This window comes from Pterocles gutturalis, unplaced genomic scaffold, assembly GCF_000699245.1.
Source record: "Pterocles gutturalis isolate BGI_N339 unplaced genomic scaffold, ASM69924v1 scaffold10633, whole genome shotgun sequence".
NCBI classification, from domain to species: Eukaryota; Metazoa; Chordata; class Aves; order Pterocliformes; family Pteroclidae; genus Pterocles; species Pterocles gutturalis.
Genome location: NW_010123185.1, coordinates 53,274 through 74,513, shown reverse-complemented (window position 1 = coordinate 74,513; position 21,240 = coordinate 53,274). Strand labels below are relative to the sequence as shown.

General features: G+C 38.5%; 1 protein-coding gene across 1 annotated transcript in view; it reads left to right on the top strand.

The window, feature by feature from the left end:
* INSC (inscuteable homolog (Drosophila)) overlaps window positions 1-21,240 on the top strand; it is an 89,754-nt gene that overhangs the window by 38,903 nt on the left and 29,611 nt on the right. Inside the window, exon 7 of the mRNA XM_010077814.1 lies at window positions 1,241-1,366. Coding sequence (XP_010076116.1) covers window positions 1,241-1,366 — 126 coding nt within the window. The remainder of the gene's footprint in view (window positions 1-1,240; window positions 1,367-21,240) is intronic.

Here is a 21,240-nt window from a genome sequence, read left to right as displayed (position 1 = left end):
ACTTCTGTCTTGAAAATATATTAAGATATTAATTTTGTCTAATTCTAATTTTCTTATAAATTGGTGCATATTTTTGTTAGACTGAACAGATAGCTTTGCTTGCTCTATTATTCTCTATTCCAGCAGAGCTAGTACAAAAATGTGGAATTCTGAAAATGAGTGAAGTCTGAATTGCATTCTGGAGGTTTTATGTCATTATAAACTGTTGAGCTTTCAAATAACACTAATGGTTGAGGAGAAAAAGATTGTCTGTGAATCCAAAAAATATTTTTATATAGAGGCTATTGAAAAAAGGTCTTAAAAAGAAGAGTGGATGTTACAATTGGTCCATGATTCCAACTATTTTTAATTTACTATACTGTAATCTGAATACTTCAATCTGAGATCTTTCATCTGTCATTAATATTGTAACTGCTTTCCTGTTCATTATATGTCTGCTCTTACATAATATAAGGCATGTGTAGTCTATCTGATGGCATAAAATTGTGAAATGAAGGACAATTTAAAAAAACCCCACCCCACGAAGAGGATATACTGTCTGTATTTATTTATATCTTTCCATTTATAATGTGAACTTTGCTAATACATACGCTTACAAGCTGTGTTGGAAATTATTAAGGATAGCTACTGTAAGGATGTATATATACTCAAATCTTTGGCAATATTGCCGTATTTGAAGAAAAAAGTGTAGGAATGCAAATTTTATGTATTAGAGGATGAAGATAGGGATTGTATCTGTAAAGAACTTGACACCTATTTCCACCTTATTTTCATTAGCTCTTCAACTGTGTGAACTTCTTTCATATTTTAGCATTAAGTAAATATTGTACGGAGCTGAAAAATGTAGATGAATGGGAAATATATGCTAACAAAAATCTGTTTTAAACTAATAGCGTGTGGTTGAACTACCACTTAAATGTCACTCCAATTGCTGCTTATTGATAATTCTTTGTAATTTTCACATGAATGTCAAGTTTAATTTAAATTGTGCTTGTAATTGGTAAAAGTCAATCGCTTAAGCACACCTCCTACTAAGGCTATATTACTTTTTCATCACTTAGTGTATAAGCATTAATCAACTTGAGTTCTGTGTGTGAGCTTCACATCCTCTTTGTTGGTGTTTTGATGATAGCTAATTTGGATAAATTACTGAAGGAATCTATCCCCCATCCCACTCTCAGGTAAATACTAGGGAAACATTCAGTGCTGCTTTTCTGATTTTTTTGCTTTTCCTCTGCAGGAAGGAGGCGTAGTTGCTCTTTTTAAGATTTGTCGCCAAGATTGTTTCAGGTGCCTTTATCCCCAGACACTGAGAACATTGGCATCCATTTGCTGTGTAGAGGAAGGGATGCACCAGCTGGAAAAGGTAGGCACTTCAGTATTCTTTACTGACTGCGTCATAAAGCAGAGAAGTGCTGTCTTTAGTCTCTTCTAGGAATTGATAACTTCAGGGTGTTTGATACTGCACTCCATACTATGCTTGCTTTTTCTGTGCTTGAACAGTCTTTACAAAATTGGTCCCAGAAATAACATTATCCTATTCAGTTGCTTGCAAAAATAAGCTTTGTAAGTGGGGATAATTTTCATAAAACAGGTAAACATGTTAGTGACTATATAAAAAAACTAGGGAAATTATAATTTCTGGACACTCTGAAGTGTTTGTTTAGAAACTCCAATATTTCAAATAACATTGAAAGACAGAAAGCTTTACACTACTTTAAATCCTTTCCTGACACTCAGGGCACCTGCTTGTGGTACTGCACTAGCTTGTGAGAGTTGTAATTGCAGAGAAAGAACCGGGACGGATATAACAGCTAGCCAATAGAAAAATGTCTGCTAATCAGCAGGTCTTATAAAAGCCAGTTCTAACTGGGATGGCAAACATCAAAACATTATCCAGATAAAATTATATCAACTGCTTAGGCTCCATTCCTTTCTCACTCTCACTACATACTGCTGTGTTTTGGAAAATTAACACTTTTGGTCACTAAATCATGATCTCATCCTTTGTATTTCATAAAACAGTCATCTTCCACAGCTGAATAATGGCCTCTTCAAGTTAATGATAAATGATTTCGCTGCCACTTTACATTGACGTATCTTGTAATTTACTGCCCAGAATTCAAGCAAACTGTGACAGAACATCTGCAGCAAAAAGCAAGTCTCTGAGCTTACAGTAAATGAAGATGACTTAAATTTTTTTTGACAAAATGCTGGTTCAGACTGACACCAGAATCAGTCTAAAAGGATCTTTCACTATGTCCACTATAATAGTGGAATTAATAGAGTTAGAAATGGAAAAGATTGATTCAACCTACCTGATCCAATTCCTGGCACTGTCAACATGTGGCCCGTATCAAAGCTGATGAAACAGGAGTCCTGGAAGAAATGACAACTTTCAAGCTCCTGTGTCTTTGATCTACTTTAATGTTGGTCACAAGTAAAATTGCTCTGAGTAAACTTTGTCACAATTGGAATTGGAGTAGGGTGTAAAAGATGTTTAATTGAAATCCCTACCACTGCTTTCGGTTGTTTAATTTTCACCTGAGCCTTCAATTCTGCAACACAAGGGGCTCTACGTTAATCCTGCTCACCTGAATGAACAGACAGGTTTATACCAGGAATACTTGGTTATCACTTTGTCAACTTCTTTGCCTAAAATTGTGCTTCTGAGGACCCATGTGTTACCTGGGTCCAGTACATGCCTGAGTTTCTGGTGGGGGAGAATGGGATATTTCATATATCAAAAGAAACAAAGAAATTTCCTCTGCGAGGAGGTGAATGTCTCTCCAAGTGCTAATGGCGGTTAATCCACACAGGCCAGTACAATGCTATGTCATCTCTAAATAATTTATCAGCTGCTGACAGCCCAGGTTTGACAGTTTATAGAGCTGAGGAAGGATCGTAAATAAGAAAGTTTTACTACACTTTGTATTCTCTTTTCCCTGTTCTTGCACACCTGTTTAGAAGCAACAAGATATTCTGACCACAGGGAATCAGTGGAAAGTGCGTGGATCAGATGTTCAGTATTTTGATGTGAACAGCGCTCCAGTTTTTTTTGTATTGTGTTCTTTAAATAAGATTTTTTTCTTTCAAAATTTGACGTACTCTTGCAAAGAACAAAAAAGAGGGTTAACAAAATTAGCATTCTTATCAATACAGAAATTGCCATAGAATGTCTTATCTTTCAGAAAGGGCAGCTTCTGTTATCCAACTAAGTGCCTGGTTGGTGGTGAAGCATTTACTTTGCTCTAATGTGAATATCATTATGCCCCCTAGTGCATTGAAACATCAGTGCAATTTGAACTTGATTTTTAATTACAAACTTTGTTCAAAAACAAACAAAACCCAGAAAACCCCACCTAGACCTCTAAACAATTCAGATTAGGTAATTTAAGACTAACTCCCCCCCCCCCACCTTTTTTCAATTAGATTTACAGTGAAATGCTTTAAAGACCACTTAAAAGAAAGCATCAAGAGCTATCATTTCTAATGAAACATTTGTCTGGAAGGTGAACTAAAAGGGAGTAGTATAATTTCTGCAGTCATTTCAGTGTTTAATTACTAAAGGCACTAGGCATATTGTTTATTTATCCAGTGCTCTTTGATTTCACCAATTCAGTAGCAACACAAGAAGGTAACAAGGGCATCTGTGTTAATGTAGATAGTTATTTAGAAAGCAAGCGAGGAAGCCAGTAATGCACAGGAGGCAATCCAAGTAGAGTATCTTGACATTTTTCTTGGATTTTAAGATAACTGAATATTAGCCTTTAGTGCAAATTTAATGTGAATGTTATACTGGGTTTAAACCAATTTTAAACTCTTGAGTGAGTTTATGGATTGCAATGTGGAAATACTGTCCTCCTTTACGAAGGAAGGAAAGTAACAATTGAGTGCTCTTTTCTAAAGGTGTAGAAAATTGCATATTTTAAGCAAAAATATTTTCCTTAATCTTTTAAAAAGTAATTCTGGTTCTTCCCAGTCACACATCTTTAAATATATATCTGCAGTGCTGTCTTACCAGCACACTTGAAAAAGCCATTACTGTTTTCATCATCTTGATAAACAAGTTGATTTTTGCTCTAATTACAATGGCCAAGTATTGTTGCAATGACTAGCTTTTACTCTTTTAGGTGAATCTAGTTGTCTGTATGTACAATAATGCAAAATCAGTTGGTTAAAACACCAGCTTTAGAACAGTTGTTATTTCACTTGCAAGTACTTTACTGACTTTTGAAAAGGTATTGTTACTTAGTTGTGCATTGAATTATAGAGGTCCAGGAACTCAACACTAACAGATTAGTCAGGCAGTTAGAGTAGAAAGATAGTGAAGAAACAGTCTCATTTTGTGACTGGGGACTGCATGTAAATGAATGTTGTTCTGTGTAACCTCTGCTCCACAAGTGGTAATTTTGGTGTTTCAAGCTGCCTATGGATGTCCAGTTATTTGGTAGACTTTATTCATAATCCACTGCAACACCAGCAGGTTTGGGATCATTCTTTGGTCTCAGCTGCCCAACCAGTCCCATTTCAGAGAGGAGCAGCGGAGACGCTGGAAAAGCAATCATAATTTTCCTCCTTTGCATTACTCCTGTAGCTGCCTGTCCCTGTACCCAAGAGAGCTTTGTCATCTGTGTCTTGTGGCACTTGAGCATGCAAAGTTTTTAGGAAGAAGCTCACTGCATCAGAGAGGATGGTTATTCTTGGTTTAGGCATTCCAGAGTTTATTCAGAGACAATATATAATACAGGTAATTGATAATACAGAAAATAGCTGAAATCACTAAAGCGAGTTTGAGAGAGGTGAGCATGACAGGAAACTGAAGAACATTTGGTGCTACACATGCAGATCTGTTTGTGTATCCAGCCTTGAGGTTTAGGACAGAAATACAATGATGTAGTGGGAGATTGGTTCTCAATACAGACATTTGTTGAAGGTTCTAGAGGGAAGAATATCTGAACCTTTCTGCATGTGCCTTGAAAACTTAATTCACCTCAATGGTTCCCATGTAGGAAGGACTGTTGAAAGCACAGAGTTGGGATAGATTAATATGTGCGTTTCATGAAACTTATGGTAAAAGAACAGGTGGTCTTGATTGTCTGATAATGTGCATCCTGCAAATTACATTAGGAATAACTATATTTCAAATAACATTTTCATAGGCAAGACACATACAAAATCTAATAGATATGGTCTTTACCATGAAGCAGCCTGGCCTGCAAAAGGCATTTTTATTTGAATACAGTCACGCATCTTTAGCACATTGTTTGCCTAAAGCAGTTCTTTAAGCCCTTTCCCTTCCTGAGGCTGCATTAGGTCCTTGTTTTGCAGAGCTCTCTGAATAAAGTGTCTCCTATACACATACTGACATGCAGCCTCATTAGTCTAAAGACTGTGGCAGCTTCTCTGCGTCAGGTCTGTCGGTACAATACTTGCTACTGACTGGTGCTAGAAGGCATGGCTTTCCAGTTTTTGCCCTATGCTGAAGCTCAGTTGTGTGATTTTTTTTTTTTTTTAGTTTTTTTTTTTTTCACTGAGGCAGTCTTACTACTGCAATAAAAAGTGCAATGTACTGCAATTTTTACCATGCATGAGAAACATTATTACATTGAAAACCTGCAGCTCAGCTGGGACCTAGATCAAGGCTCATTTGCCATAAAAACATAATGTTTTATACACAGTCTTTCAAGCAGCTGCCTAAATATTAACACTCTGCAGTGTATGTTTACTTACACTATTTAAGTACTCCAGAAAGTAAGACACCTGGAATCAACTCATTAAGAGAAGATACTCCAGAGAGACTGGTGACAACTGTTGTTACTTTCATTAATAAAGCCTTCTTTTTAACAAATGACACAGCTTTTATCACTGTACTTTAAGCAAAACTGCCTAGGTATAGATTATAAATTGCTTTGACTCCTTCACTTGAAGGGCATTATATCAGATTACTTAACCTCCAGAAAAAGAATCTGAAAAAGGGGAGAGGAAGTATAAAGCATAAAATTTTTGTGGTTGGGAAACGGTACAAATTTCACGAAGATCGCTTAAACGTGGGTGACCTAAATTGTGTTGTCTGCTGTGAACCCAGTCTGATTTTTAAGAACAACCGTGATCTTAGACACAGTAATAACTTCTGCATGATGAGGATGTACTCTGTCAATGATATGTATGAAAAACAAGCTTTTGGTAGGAACTAAGTAAAATGTTTATTATAGAACCTGCAACTACAATTTATTGATAGCTTTTCGGTGAGTGTGAGCTGATTAACTTCATTCAGCTCTAACCACTTTAAAATTTCAGTTTCAAACATTAACCTCAGTCAAAACCAGGGAGTGATTTTGTTTATATGTTACTTTAAAACTCAGCTGCTAAAACCACTAAGGTTCATGTAGCTGTAGGATGAGACAGAAGTGAGAGTTATGGAGAGGGCTTTGCTTATGAGAGCTTGGGTGACCTGGTATTATGAAGGTACAGCCACCACTTCTAAAATCTGAACACAAAAGTTATCTGGTGGCCCATGGATTTAATTGTCACAGCATGTGAATGCTCCACCATTGTGAATGTTTTTATAGTTCTTGGTATATAACTCCATACCATACAAGAGATCTCATATTTGCCTTATGTGAATGAATTATATAGCTGTCTTCATATTTGAATATTCCAAATGCAAAATACCAGTGGAAGCACAATACTAGCAATGGTCTAGAACAGGTGTGTGAGATTGCCAGAGTTTAGGAAGGAGAGACCCATGGGTTGCTACATTTAAAAACATGTGTGCAGGTTGTTTGCTTCTTTTAGGAAGTGCAAGAGTAGCGTGCAGCTTTCTGAGAAGCAGTGAAATGTTGATTTTTATTATGGCGAGTAGGGGCTTATTCACAAGACTTCCAGCAATGACAAAACCTCAGGAGGTGCAGAGATCTACCTCAGCCTGTTAGCCTCTGTCGGTCTTCAGAGAAGAGCTTTGTGTTAAAATTCCTTTTTTCTGGTAAATATAAGAAAAATTCCTATGGCCTATTTCTGTGGTTTTGCACCCAGCTAGTTTCAGAACAAGGGATTAAATGGGCCTATAAGATGAGAAAAATTATGTGGTTGTTTTATTATAAAATGTGATGAATTCAAGAGCTTAAGAGATTAAGTATTTGTTTAAATTTTATTTAAAAACACATAGTTTTCAAAAATTAGTGTTAGTTTATGAAAGTCAAATTTCACGTTACTCTGTCTCCTGAGTGAGATGGGGCAAGGCTGAGTATTAACAGCAAAATACATGACTTTTGGAAGTCATTAGAAGGTGCTAAGTTGTTAAGGGGCCCTTCTCTCCACTCTTGCCCTTTTTTTTCCCACTAAAACAGGTAACATACAAAATTGTTATCCTTTCTGAGTTCTTCAATGGTCATGTTGACAAACACATTTTCAACACTGTTGCATGAAGGGGAATATAATTCTTGTTTCTTCCCTAAAGCAGTATTTGTTTACAGGAAAAATGTGAAGCCTCATGGTTGGAAAGACACTGGAACCTTTCTGCGTGCTTAAAACCACAGAACACTGGCTTGTGTGCAAAGCACATGTGACGTGATTTAGATGGAAAGAGTTCAAGTGATGAGTTGTTTTTTTTTTTTTTATAACCCTTTGGCTGGAGAGTTAACTCTTCTTCTGGTTTGCATAATGCACTTTTTTCCACCTGAGAATATTGTTTTGGCTCATCTTCCATGGCCATTTGTATCCAGGCTTTGAAATCATGCTTGTGAGGTTCCAAACAGTAACCAGAAAGGGATAAAGAGATTTCTTTATCTCTTCTTTCTGTTGTTATGAATTTTGAGAGAGGAAGATAGTCTTTTAAAGACTTACCTCACGCAACTTTTGACACGCAGTACAGAGCACATTGAAACTTGGTGTCATTGATAGATGGAGCTGGGAACTGTGTCTCACTGTTGTCACTGGGTAATTGTGTAGGTCACTTGAGAATGAGGAGCTACAATAAGACAAATGTAAGTCAATCTTAAGGAGTAGTGTGGGGAAACAACATTTTCAAAAGCTGTTTCTCACATAGCCTTTTTGATAAGGAGGCAAATCTATTTCAGTAGCTGAGTTTGTGGTACAATTAGATAATGTGAAGTTCTAGGCTTGCAGCTCTTTAATTTACTGGACACTTCTTCTCACTAAGGCTGTTTAATTAATTGGCAGTGAAAAATGTGCTGGGTTTGGCAAATTACATTTCTGTCAAAGCCCCTACAAGATTCATTAAATCATATCTGAGAGTGCAGGAACTGCCCTTCTTCAACTGCTTCATATATATCAGGTGGTGTTTCAAATTTTATCCCTTGATTACACAGCTATGTATACATAATCAGTAAGTGCAGCTTCTTTCAGCACAATCCCAGGTAAGTGTAGCAAGACTTCTTATGGTGTTGCAGAATCTGACCGTCTTCAGATGTGACAGGCTGCAGTTCTAGGGCAGAATGCTTTTGAAGTCAGGGAAGGGACATGTTTCTGAATACTGAAAATCAGTGTGAAAACATGTTTAAAAAAACCCCAAAACCTCAACAAAGAAACAACTCCCACCCAAAAAAAAACCACCCAACAACAACGGGAGAAACCCAAAACCGACTGACAGCTAACCTCTGCAGTATCATTTAGGCTGTTGAAAACCTTCTGCCAGTTACACAGCAGATTAAAATGTGTTTACTTTATGGTAGGACCCACTTTATCATGTAAAGAGAAAAGCAAGGGATTTTTTTCATGGACTTTTTCAAGAAACATAGAATTGAATAAAGACAGACATGTTAGTGCAGTATTATGGGATGTTGCCAGATCTCTGTTGGAAAAAAGTATACACAAAATGCTTTGGCTGAGGTCACTGCCATTATTCCAATTCTGTTAAAATGACTAATTAAATTATAGTGGTTGTGTTGTTGTAGCCCTGATGGTCTAAGGAGATATGTATCAGTTGCTCTAATAAAAGATATTAACTCTCCTTATAAACCTTGCTTCACTTTAATCATATTATAGATTTTTAGAAGAGGGAGAAAGGAGCCAGCAAGTTTAGCACTAAAGATAAATATTTTGATAATACTGGTGAAGTAGGACAACGTGAGACTTAGGTAAGGAGTTGGTGAGTAGCTGCATTTGGGGGATACAGATTCTGTTGTTTATCAGTAGATCATCATTTAGATATCAGGTCTGGCCCAGACTCTGCAAACATATACACGTGCACTTAACCTTAAGCATATGATTAATTTCATTTAAAAACAAGAGAACCACTACCTGTTAAAAAATGTCAGTGGAGATGCATGTCTGTTGGTCTGTTTGTGACTGAGGTTTCAGACTGCAATACATTTTGCAGAGTAAGCATTCATTTGGTGATCACTAAACACATGCTGCTGTGGAACAAAGCAAAACTTTGCGTGTCAGATCAAATGCGTACAAGACCTTTTTGATAAACTTTGTCTATCTTTTCAAAGAGGCACAGCAGGCAGTCTATGAATTGATATATCTACCAATTGATGAAAGCATGAACTGTCTTCTAACCCAACAGTGAACACTTTAAGTCTTTTGCCTTTAATGTGAGTCCTTCCATGACACTCACAGATTTAGGCTTTGCTTCCCTTTGTCCTGTGCTTAAAGTGGCATATTGCTTAAGTGTGGCTCTGTGGTAACATGCCCATATGCAAAAATTTCATTAACAGTCAAAGCTGCCCTGTTTTATTCGGGTTTTGTCATGTTTCAGTAAGACCCGATCAGTGGAAGGCATTGCAGTGGCATTCAGGTATTATCAATGATGTGCTGAGAGTAAATCTTGCCACCGTTGTATTTTTTCATGGCTCCAGACCAGTGCTCATGCAGAGTGAGAGCTGATAGAATTAGGTGTACTTTGGCATTTGGTTCCCCTATATGATGCAGTTACTGTAGGAGGAACAACCTCTCTTCTCATCTGTCCCTCAGGTCTGTCTTTTTTTTTCAGCTGAGGTGCAGGAGAGAGAGTCTTTTTTTTTTTCCTGTTTTAAAAAGATGAGTTTCATAGAAATAGATTTTGAAAGCTGAAAAGGAAAGTCCTCAGAATATGCCAGGTTACTGAGGTGTACACTTGAATGTGCAAGATCAAACTGGAGCAGTGCCAGTAGATTGCCATTCCCTCCAACTTTGTTTTGAAAATTTGAGCTGGTGCCAGCTTACCACTCTGCACTTGTTTGGCTCCCATATAATTTACACATGGTTTTTGCAGTCAGTTATGTTGGTATTTTATGCTATCTATTGATTTTATATTTCACTAAGTATTTTATTTAAAGCACTCCAAATAGCTCTAGATTTATGTTTTAAAAGTCAGGATGTTAAGAGAATTTTATAAATGAAAAATAATTTGGAAATCACCAAATGATTTTTCTGTAATGATTTAAAATACTGCTTAAAGCAATGACAATGATCAGGGCAGCAAATGATCCACGAATGACGTCTGAAGGAACAGAAGCCAACACATCAAATGACAGGTGGGTTTTCCCTACCTAATAATAATAATAATAATCTATCAAGCAAATTTAATTTTAAGATGAAAGAGGAAGCTTACTCAGCTCCTAAACTGAAGGCAGAGATTAATGTGAATCAATTGAGGCATTTAAAAAGAGTGCAGGGAGAGAGCTATTTTGGACCTCAAATATTCTTCTTGTTCCTGATAGAGGCAGAAAAGAAACTGGAAAGACATAGCCTTAGAGAAAGACCTATCAGATGAGTAGCTTTCATAATTCTTCTTTTTCAGGAAATGGTTACGTTGCATATCTGCATTTGTATCCATATGCAAACACACACACTGTGTGTGCCGACATTGTACACATTAAATAGCTTAGCTGTAGCTGCAATAAAGTGTGAAGAGATATAGGGGTGAAAATACTTATTAAATGAGACAGACACATTAGCTAGCTCCTTCCTCTCAAAATCTCTGCTGAAATTAGATACGCTAGTCTTACTGACCCATCCTGCTGCAGGCTTCATGACTCAGTATCATTGATTTTTGTGACTCATTAGAAAAGTCTGGAGTTTACTACTCAGAGCCTCCATTTCTTGTTTGGCTGATCTTTGAGCTCGCGTGAAACCCCACTGATTTCTGAGACCTCTGCAGGAAGAAAAGCATGCCTACACAGATTTGATTACCCAGTAGGGATTTAAATGCCTCTGGAGCCTGAGAATTCAGTAGTAGCATTATTTTCATTTCTAAGACTTCTGACACATTTATTTTCCAGCTTGAATAAACCATGACTCCTGGAGTTTTCTAGCGCTCTATATGGCTTCTTGTGTATCTCTTCTTACTTGCATGACATTGACTTTCAAAATTTTTACCCACATTTAATTTTGAAGGGCTGAACTCTCACAGATGCACATTACTAAAAAGCAAAAGGAGAAAATCCTTTCTTTATTCATCTAACTGCAGCTATGGAATTCCTTACTAATGTAATATCACACTTGCAGAAGTACTGAATGACCAAAACCCTCAAAATTAAAAAATTTTCTCCTGGTTCCAGGAGATTTATATTTCTTTTCTTTGGGGCATGCCAGTTGGAAACAGATAGCTCTGCATATTCCATCTGCTGGAGTTTTAAACTCATCTATGAACAAGCTCATCTCGTCGTACCTGCGGATAACATGATGGAGGCTGCTAGACAAAGTGACTGGCTTACTTTGATTTGGTAATGAATATTGGTCATATTTTGCGGTGAGAGTCAGGACCTGAGAGCATGGCAGAAAATTGTTTTTTCTCATAAGAACGTCTGTATTCTGAGTTAGCTTCTCAGCTTGACCACTTCCTTGGGCTTGTTTTTCAGTTGTAGTTCACGCTAGCAAAATGCATAAACCTCAGCTTACACTCAACTTAGACCTTGTCTCTTTTCCAAAACAACTTTTGTAATTCTTTTACTCCCATGACTGTTACTGCTCTTCTTTGGGTTCAATATGGGGTTAACAAGCCTCTTGCATCACAGCACTTATCAGTGTTCACACTTGCTTAGTCAGTTAGAGTCTAAGAGTACTGCTGCGACACAGGCTTCAGTGCAGGTGTAAGCTGGGAAGCTTTTCTAGCTGCAGGTACTGAGGAACTTCTGCAGATCAGGTCCCAGCAGTGCTCCCAAAATGCCCAAGCTCTGGATATTGTTACTAAAAGGGAAATGCACAAATTTGTATTTTGCAAAATCTTATTTTATACATATAGAGTTGCTTATGGTTTTTTGTTCGTTTTCAGCCAATGTTTGCCAAAATTATGGGCAAAATACATGGTTCAAAACCTCTTTTCTCTTTCCTCCTCTCTGGTACCTATCATTGCGACAAAACAGGCAAAAAGTACGAACAGCAAACTTTACTATAACAGCTGTGACCAATTCTAGTACTGTCCACTATTAAGTTTTCAACTAGTAGTTTTGCTTGGTTTAAGTGAGTGCTTAGCAGTTTAACTTTCCCACCCAAACAGCGTTATATAAACACAAAATTATCTCAGGGTTTTCCTCTCAGTATTGATATATTCTGACTCTCTTGCATGGGCCAAATGCTAACTCTACTGGAGATGAGTTTTTTCGCCAGAGATAGCTGTGGGGAAAAAAAAAAAACCAAACCCAGAGGAAATCAAACTCAGTGTAAGCCAAGTGACTTGTATCTTTTCCTTGTGATGTGTGGAAGTACTGAATTATTCAGGTAAAGTATCCTGCATGTGCTTCTAAAAAAAAACCAAAGGAAGTTAATTGTAAAAGTTCTTTCTTATGTTTGTAATGAGCTAAGAGCTGCCATGTGGCTTAGCTGAAGCTCACCCATGATATGTATGAGTTTCCCTGTATTTCTTATAAAAGTGAAGGTTAAATAATAATTAATGACAGGTGATGTAGAGGCATATTAGTGCGTCAGTATAATGGGTTTTTTGCTTAGGCTTGTTTGCAGGAAACCACTTAGATCTGGCACTCTGCCTGATCTAAACTAAAACTTTCATGTTTCATAAAGCATCTTTGAAAACATTTAAAGAGCTGTTGGAAAAACAGTCTCATCCGTTTAAGATAATAATCCTGTTTTTGAAAAACTAAACATCTAACAACATTGCTCCTATATTTACTGTATCTTACCTCTCTTGCTTATCATTAACTTCTTAAACAACAGCTCTTTCACTGACTGTTCCTTCCCTTGCCAGTTTCTAGAGCTTTTCCTTTTCAGAGGGCTTTTGGTTTGTTCATTTGCAGTCCCTGAGAATGGATGAGCAAGCTTTTGCATGGATCAGAGCATACTGATAGGCAAAATAAGTCTGTTTTCAGAGATACTTTGCCGCATGTCATAGAATGGCAGGCTTCCCCCTCTAGGTTGTTTTTTTGGTAGGTAGCTAAAAGTCCACAGATTAATCGGGCCTGACATAAACCTGAGCTGGAAACTTGAGCTGGGTGTTTAGTGTTACTCTTCAATTTGGAAGCAATCTGGAGTCCTGAAGATTGTCTCTTGGGCCTTGTGCACAGCTGGTTTTGTTTAACTTCACTAGCTTTCAGACCTCAAGTAAAAGTTTGAAGTGACAAGGATCTTCAGGTGAGGTAAGGTCTTGCAGAAGGAATCCCTATGGGACCAGCAGGCAGAATTAAGAAGGTAGAAATCTTTCCCATTTCTTTAAGAGCTCATCTTTGTCACTTTGTTCTCACAAAGGTGTGGGAAAGGTTCCCCAATAACTTGGCTTCACCAAGGGCCCGTCTCGCCAGACCACCCTAGTGGCCTTCTATTGCAGAGTGACTACGTTAGTCATCAAGGGAAGACCTATGGATGTCATCTGTCTGGACTTCTGTAAGGCCTTTGACATGATCTCCTAATACTGTCAATCCTGCCATACTGGGCATCTATGTGCACCCCCTTCATACTTTGTATATAACCTCCAGGTGACGTCTCTGCAGCCGTGTCCTCTGACTGGTGACAAGCACACAGGGTGGGAGACAGCGCGGGGGCAAAGCCGTGCACTGCTCCATAGCAGGATGACACTGAGCACGTTAGAGTTGCATTGCGGAGTGACAGACCCATCCCCAAGAAACCTCTTGTGCGTGTTTTTCTTATATGGTGGCTGCTTGGGTGAATGCTAAGAGGGGCTCTCATCCTCCAGATCCAGGCAGATATAAATGAAGAAGGAAAATAGAAAGGAAGATGATTGTCTGAGAAACAAGCATGCCTCTGATGGGTACTGTAAAAGTAAACCTAGTTTTACTGGCATCGTTCACACTGTGCTCCTAGCATCAAGCTCTGCTGTCCTAGAAAAGCAGTTGCTTTGAGCAGATCCCTGGCATCCACAAAGTACAAAGAAGAAAGCACACTGCTGTCAGGAAGCTTAAATTCACCATACAGGTGGCAATAAATCAGAGAGGCCTGAAAGACCTCCTTTCTATTATAATTCCAATTGCTTCAAGCACAAAGAGCTTGAAGTGCAATCCTTTTGGATCACCCTGACCTGAGCCAGCCCTCTGCAGAAGAGCTGGCAGAAAGAATGGCGGGCATGGAAGATGAGGAGCATCTGTGCCATGAAACCCTGCTATGTGTGAAGGGGAAGGGGTGATCATGATTTCATGCAGAAAAACGATGAGGTAACTGGCATCAGTGAAGAGGAGAGGGACCTTCATCACAGCCCAAGCACTGAGGAGTGCTGCTGTTGTTACGATGATGAGGATCCTGCTGTCATAGCGGAGAACGCTGGATTCCACTCTGAGAGCTGCAGTGAAGCAGAAGAGTCAACCCAAGAGGACTTGTCTGTGGAGTCCGAAGATGAAAACGCAGCACTGAAAAAGCAAGAAGCCAGTGATTCAGATGAAACAGGCACACTGAGAAAGCGCAACATGAAAGGTCTTGAGTAATAGGGACAACAGTGGATGTTATCCAGATACTGAAGGTAGAGGTCATAAACTGTCATTCGTGTGGTTTTTGTTCCTGACAAAGACTTCTCTGTGTTCATCTCCTTGTACCGATTTCCTTCCTGTGATAACAACCAGTCCCATCATCTACCTGAACTGGAAGCCAGTGCCCTCTTTCATGCAGTCGTGTCATGGCTTGCCGTGATGCTGCCTGCCAGCAGCACTTTACTGTTGGTTTGTGGAGGCTGGTGTCTTGGAGCAGATTATTTAGTTTGGATATTTGCATTTTTTTCTGATTCTGAAGAAACAGTCCTTGGTTTTGCCCTTTGTTGTCCCAGAGTTAACCAAATGTCTCTTCTCACTTTCTCAAAAACATCTGTTTGTGTGTTACCTGTTATGAAAATTAACCAAATCCATATATAGGTATGAGATAACCAGGCAGCTGGAGGAGGAAGCACACCCTCTTTCTGTTACCTGAATGTGAACTGATCAGCAGAACAGACCATAGTCACACATGTGATACTCTCTCAACTGTGTTGTTGCAGCTGTACACCCAAGAAACTGTTGTCACTACAATCCACAAAATTAATATGCTACCCCAACCCACAGTCCATTTCCCAGCTTATTCCTGGCCCTCAGGACTTTATACCCTTTCCTTCCACCTCCGTTCTGCATCCATTTTTTGTAAGGAAATGCATCTTCTGTGCATATCTTGATTTTTTAAAGGAGCCCCTTTCTGAAAGGAGAGGATGACAGCCTTGAGCTGACTCAAGGCAATGCAGAGCTAGATGCTCATGAGGCTGAAGCTCAAGTCCTGTGCCATCGGAGACTTTGTCACATGAAGACATGAAACTAGAGCCATGAAAGATCTGTATGTGATGACATCATCACGTACATGTGATGAAAGCATTCCCTGGTCAGTCTATTGTCTACAAATCTTCATCTATACCGAGCAGGACTGCAGTCTGCCACGTCTAGCAGAGAAAAAATTCATTTACTGTCCTTTCATTTCGGACCATTAACTAATGTTTATTAAATAAGGGAAAGAAATGAAATCTAAAAGAAAAGAAGAAAAAAATCTCTACCAAGTAAGTAAAATGAGACAGCAGTGTTGAGGTTGAAGTCTTGTGGTAGCCTGACCATTGCTCAGAAGAACTCTGAAGGCAGAACAAGACCCCTTTGGAAAGTATTTCTGGTGATTGTGAACAGGCAGTTTCCCTAGCCTTTGGTGAAGTATGAGAGAATACACCTGTTATAGATTCCTGGAAGTAGGACTGGGCCTTTCTTCAAATGAGAAATTTTTAGTTCAACTGTTAATGGAAAGACAGGGATTTTCCAGTTTTGTGACAGCACAAATTGATTAATAAACTTGATCTTCTCATCTGTGACGTTTCCTTTACGTCCACACACGTATGTCTAATAGCCACATATCAATTTAAAGAACAAGTAGATAGTTGTTTTATCTTGTTGCTGTTTTTAATATGATTCAATAAGTCAGCATAACAGGAGTAACTACGTGGGTGATAGTAATTCCTGCAGAGTATGTCATATCTGACGAACAACAGCCCGCATGCTGAGAAGAGAGCCCTAGCAGGGCTGTTGCAGTAAAATGAAGTGCTGCCTCTGTCTCAGTCGTCTTTTGCAAGTACTTCTATTTCCTGCCCTGGGTGAATTTCTTGACCTTAGCAGTTTACCTTACTAAATGAATTCCCATTTCCCCTTAGCTACAAACAGCTGCTTGTGAGTTTCTCAGCGATGCAGCAATGGCCACACTTCGAGGCATTGATCTTGTCTGTTATCTCCAGACCTGTACCACTGATCTGTTCTACTGCATGGTGCCAGTGACTTAGCTGGTTGTGAAAAAACTGTGGGTCAGATTAGGATTCACTCTACTTGCTGTTTGCTTCTGTTGATTTCCCTGGTTTGACAAATAGTCTCTTCCTGCTATATCTTCTTTGCCCTAGAGGAGCCTGTGCTGTCAGACAACCACTTACACGTTCTCCTTTTTTGCCTGTCTCTGATACAACTGATGTTAGCAGAATCACATAAGCCTCTGTTTGCAGGAAAATCTATGTCAGAATATAGCAGAATTTCAAGAAAATACTTTGGATTTCTGCTAGAAAAAAAGCTAAGATCCTTTCAAAAATCCATGGCTGTAGAAATTTCTGTACTTACTCATGCCACTGTTTACCAGAAAGGGTCTTGAAAGAAATGAGAGGAAAGACCAGAACTTACAAAGGCTTGATAAACACTGAGACACGGCTTCCCCTGTCTTCAGCAACTTAAAGCAATTGTGGTTATGTCAGTTCCATCAAATGAATAGTATGACAAATGACTCTAGTATGAAAGCATAGCATGAAATTTCCTTATAATAGTCTTTTGCCTGTAAGAATTTTTCGTGTTTGGTGTAAGCTCTCAAAATCTTCCATCAAATAAGATTGAAATTAAGTCTTGATTTTGTTTGGCTATTTATTTATTTATTTATTAGAGGCCTGGGAAAAGGAAATAAAGCCAAATCTGAGAGCATGGATGCTGTGAAATAGACTAAAGCTGACTACATTGTCTATCCAGAATTCTTGAGTGGTTCATAACATTAAACTTCAGTATTTTTGGATTCCAAGTTAAGTCACCAGAATGAAATTTTGTATCTAGCAAATTGTGGATATCCACTATCAAATGGAAATTACATCCATTCCTTTAAACTAGTACTTAATTGCCCTTAAATTAAAAGTTGGCTGATAATATATGTTTAGCATTACTGCCATCCCTCTGATGTGCGTGCAGTTTAACAATCACTGAGTGTTACTAAGATCACGTACGGGTTTGTGGTAAGGTTTTACCCTTGTGGTAGTTAAGCTGTCATCAAAACACTTTAGACAGAGACATAGACTCATGGAATCATAGGATAGTTTGGGTTAGAAGGGACCTTTAAAGGTCATCTAGTCCAACCCCCCTGCAGTGAGCAGAGACATCTTCAACCAGATCAGGTTGCTCAGAGCTGTGTGGTTATTGTCCCTTCAGAGGTTAAAAAAGATAGTTCAAAATAGTGTGTTAAGTTGATTATCAGTCAGTATGGAGGAACAGATCCACTCATGGGACTAAAAGGCTTATTCAAGTACAAAATCAGGAAAGAATCTGAGGACTCCTGTGTTTGAGCCTTTTAACTGTAGTGATCTAGGAGGAATTAAATCCTCTTTGTATTTCTGTCTCTAAAAGGATTCTGATATGACATTTTAAGGATATAAAAAATGAGTGATAACTCTCTGAATATGGTTTGAAAACTTCAAGAGAGTGAAGTGCAAGTCGAAAATAGTTTTTGCCAATTTGTTGACTCATACAGTGTAATCCACACATTGTGTTATGCAATAGTGGCACCCAGTGGAGGTTGGAATTACAGCAAAGTTTCCGTTGCTGCTGAGTAAGTTACACAAATCTACCCCGAGTTTAGGACTGCAGAGACTGATTTGGACAGGTAGGTCTATCAGGACCAAAGCCATGCACAACTTAAGTGTTCTCCTAAATCGAGAACTCTTACCTGTCAATTGACCTTTTAATTTGAAAAATCTAAGCTATCTATCTGATAATTTATGTATCTATTCACAACAAACTCTGGATAGTGTGAGGGCCTTTTTCCCGGGGGATAGACCCTCTGTTTTAGCTGCATTAGTCAAAAAACCTTTAGCAACATCTAATGCAAGAGCATCCTGGGGAATGGAGGAAAAACATCCTCTATTCCTACCGCCCTGAAAGTACTGCTTGAATAGCAACAGTATCAGCCCAAAAGCTTGGAGAGAAAGTGAAGAGCAGCATATGTGGATGGGGACAAGGAGGAACAGGAGGAAAGCATGGCTCCTGGTTCAGGTGCAGTCTGGGCTTAGATGCAATGTCTGAACGGGCTGTAAGGTGTGTGAGAGTAGTGAGAACAGTATGAATGCCAGACATGTCATGTAGGTGGGAAGGAAGTCTCTAGGGAGTGTATTTTAATGTTTTAAATGTAGGCAATGCTAACAGTAACACCACCAAAAATAAAAGGACATTAATAATAAGCTGTAAGCTGATCAACCTCCTCCCCCCCATAGTGTGGAGTCCTTGACATGTTACAATGTGCATGGAATATCAGATTGCTCTAAAGAATGTGTTATTTGTTATTAGGCTGGTCAGCATGCTGCTCCATCGGGAATGAGGCTGTATGTGCTATCTTCTGTTCATTGTTTTCTCAGGAGTTATGTATTGCACATAGTTGTGGTGAACAGGGATTTTGGAGTAGCTGATTTGTAGAGCCTAAGAGAACTGAGTGAGCTCAGATTTCGGTTCCAGGCTGTGTGCCTACTCAGTGTCTGTTATTATCAGAAAAAAAATGATTAATGAGGATGATGATCTGAGTTCATAAAAAATTTGCATCTTTAATTGGTTTAGCACCCTCTGCCCCTTTTTTTTTAATTATTTTTGCATTTATTTTATCATTTCATTGTAAGCACTGGGTGCTTTGGCATTTGGGCCATGCTGGAATTATTTCAGACGTGCAAGGAGGCTGGATGTGGGAAAGCATGTTCAAGTAACTGTTGTTTTGCAGTGAAGAAAGAGTTTGAGAAGGGGAGAATGACAAGTTGGACCAGTTTATTTACATACTTTGCATTTGTTTTCATAGGTGCAAAAGTCCTTAGGCAGAAGAGGCTGCTTATTAAGTGCGTGCTCTGTCACTGTTGCAGTACTCTGTTTTGCAAGTGATCCCATTAAGTCACCGGGACTTTCTGTTGATTAGGTTACTATTCAGTGTAAGATATAATTTCTGGAGAAAGGACTGCTTATTTTAATGATAATAGGTATCATCATTAACAATGGCATTTATCCAAGCATTATGCAGCAGTAGGTAAGTAGATTTTTATCTTTGTTTTATAGCACAGGGTGTGAGGGCAAAATTAAATCACTCGAGAGTAAGAAGCTGCCTCGAATGTGTCACGTGAACTTCGTGGCTGGTCCAAACATGATGTTGTACTACTGTCTAGGTTGAGGAAGGAATTATAATGAAAGAGAAGGCAAATCAGAGCTGTTGGAATAGGTTTGCAATTTATTTGTGCTAGATATTTGATTTGTTCTGAGAAAAATTATTAAAAGGCATAAAACACCTTTTTTTGTTACTCACAAAAGATTGCTTCCATCTCATCCTGTATCCTGGAACAACTGGGTTACAAGTCACAGGATCTCACCCAGGAAACGCACATGGACGAAGCCATATGTCTCATGACTTCCTGCTCCTATTAGAGAAATTTGTTGTATGTGTTTAAAGGCTGTAACAAATTACTTTTCCCCTTACTTAGAAGAGGATTTTTGAGGAATTTTGCCCCAGGGAACTGGCAGTGTTTGAATTCCCCAGCCCATGACACTTCTGTGCTCCTGTGTCAGATTATGTTGAGAAGCACACCCTACACCTTTACTGTACTGGCTTTGCCACCTAAGTTGTATTGCAAGTGATATTGATGTTACTCTGAGAAAAAAATCTGTGTGCTATTCCCTTTTGGTTCATCTTCCCTTCAAGTGCCTTTAAAAATGAAATAACACACTTGCATCTAGTTTTTTGGCACAGTTTTACCACTTCTCTGCTAGAAACATTTCTGTCTTGTATGAACTAGTCAAAATGAAGGACTTGCAAAAAATGTATCAAGAACGTAAGGGAGCTACTGCCTAGGGCATTGGAGAAGGCATTAAGACAGAGAAGTCCAATTAATCAGATGAAGACTTTCATCCTGAAAAAGGACAGGTAATTGAGACAGACTCATGTAATTACAATTGATTTTTCTCACAGAAAAAAAAAGAAGACACAAAGTATGTCAATTGCTGAAAGTGGTAATGGAAAAGGAAGTAATTTTAAGTAGAGATGATGTTTTTTTTCTTTCCTTTTCCCTCTTAGTTTTTAAAGAAAGCTACAAGTGCTGACTTCTAAAAAGAAGCGAGTCAGGGTGAACCTATACCAATAAATGGTATTTCACAGTTGCAGGAAAGAGAAAACATAGTGAGAGAGCTAGGAAAGGATCAGCGATCAAAGACCTAATAGAAACATGCACAATTATTTCTTCCTTTTGTTCTTTGCCAGCTGTAGAGCTGAAATATTGTAAAAATACTTCTGGTTTAATATTTTATTTACAATCTGAATTATTCTAAAGATTCCTAAGCCAATGACCTTTATTCTGTTTGTTAGTGTCGTTGGAAACAAGGGTGCACTGCAAGCAAGTCTCAGGAGAGAATCCACTAGGCTTCTATTTCATTCCAGTGTCTAGCAAGGCAAAATAGCGTTGTTTTTTTTTTTTTTTTTTTCCTAGACTCTTCAACCTTTAACAGAATTTGAACTTCTTTCAAGAAGTTTGTTATACTTTGATCTAACGTTATGTTCGTTGACTGCAAGGGTTCAGCA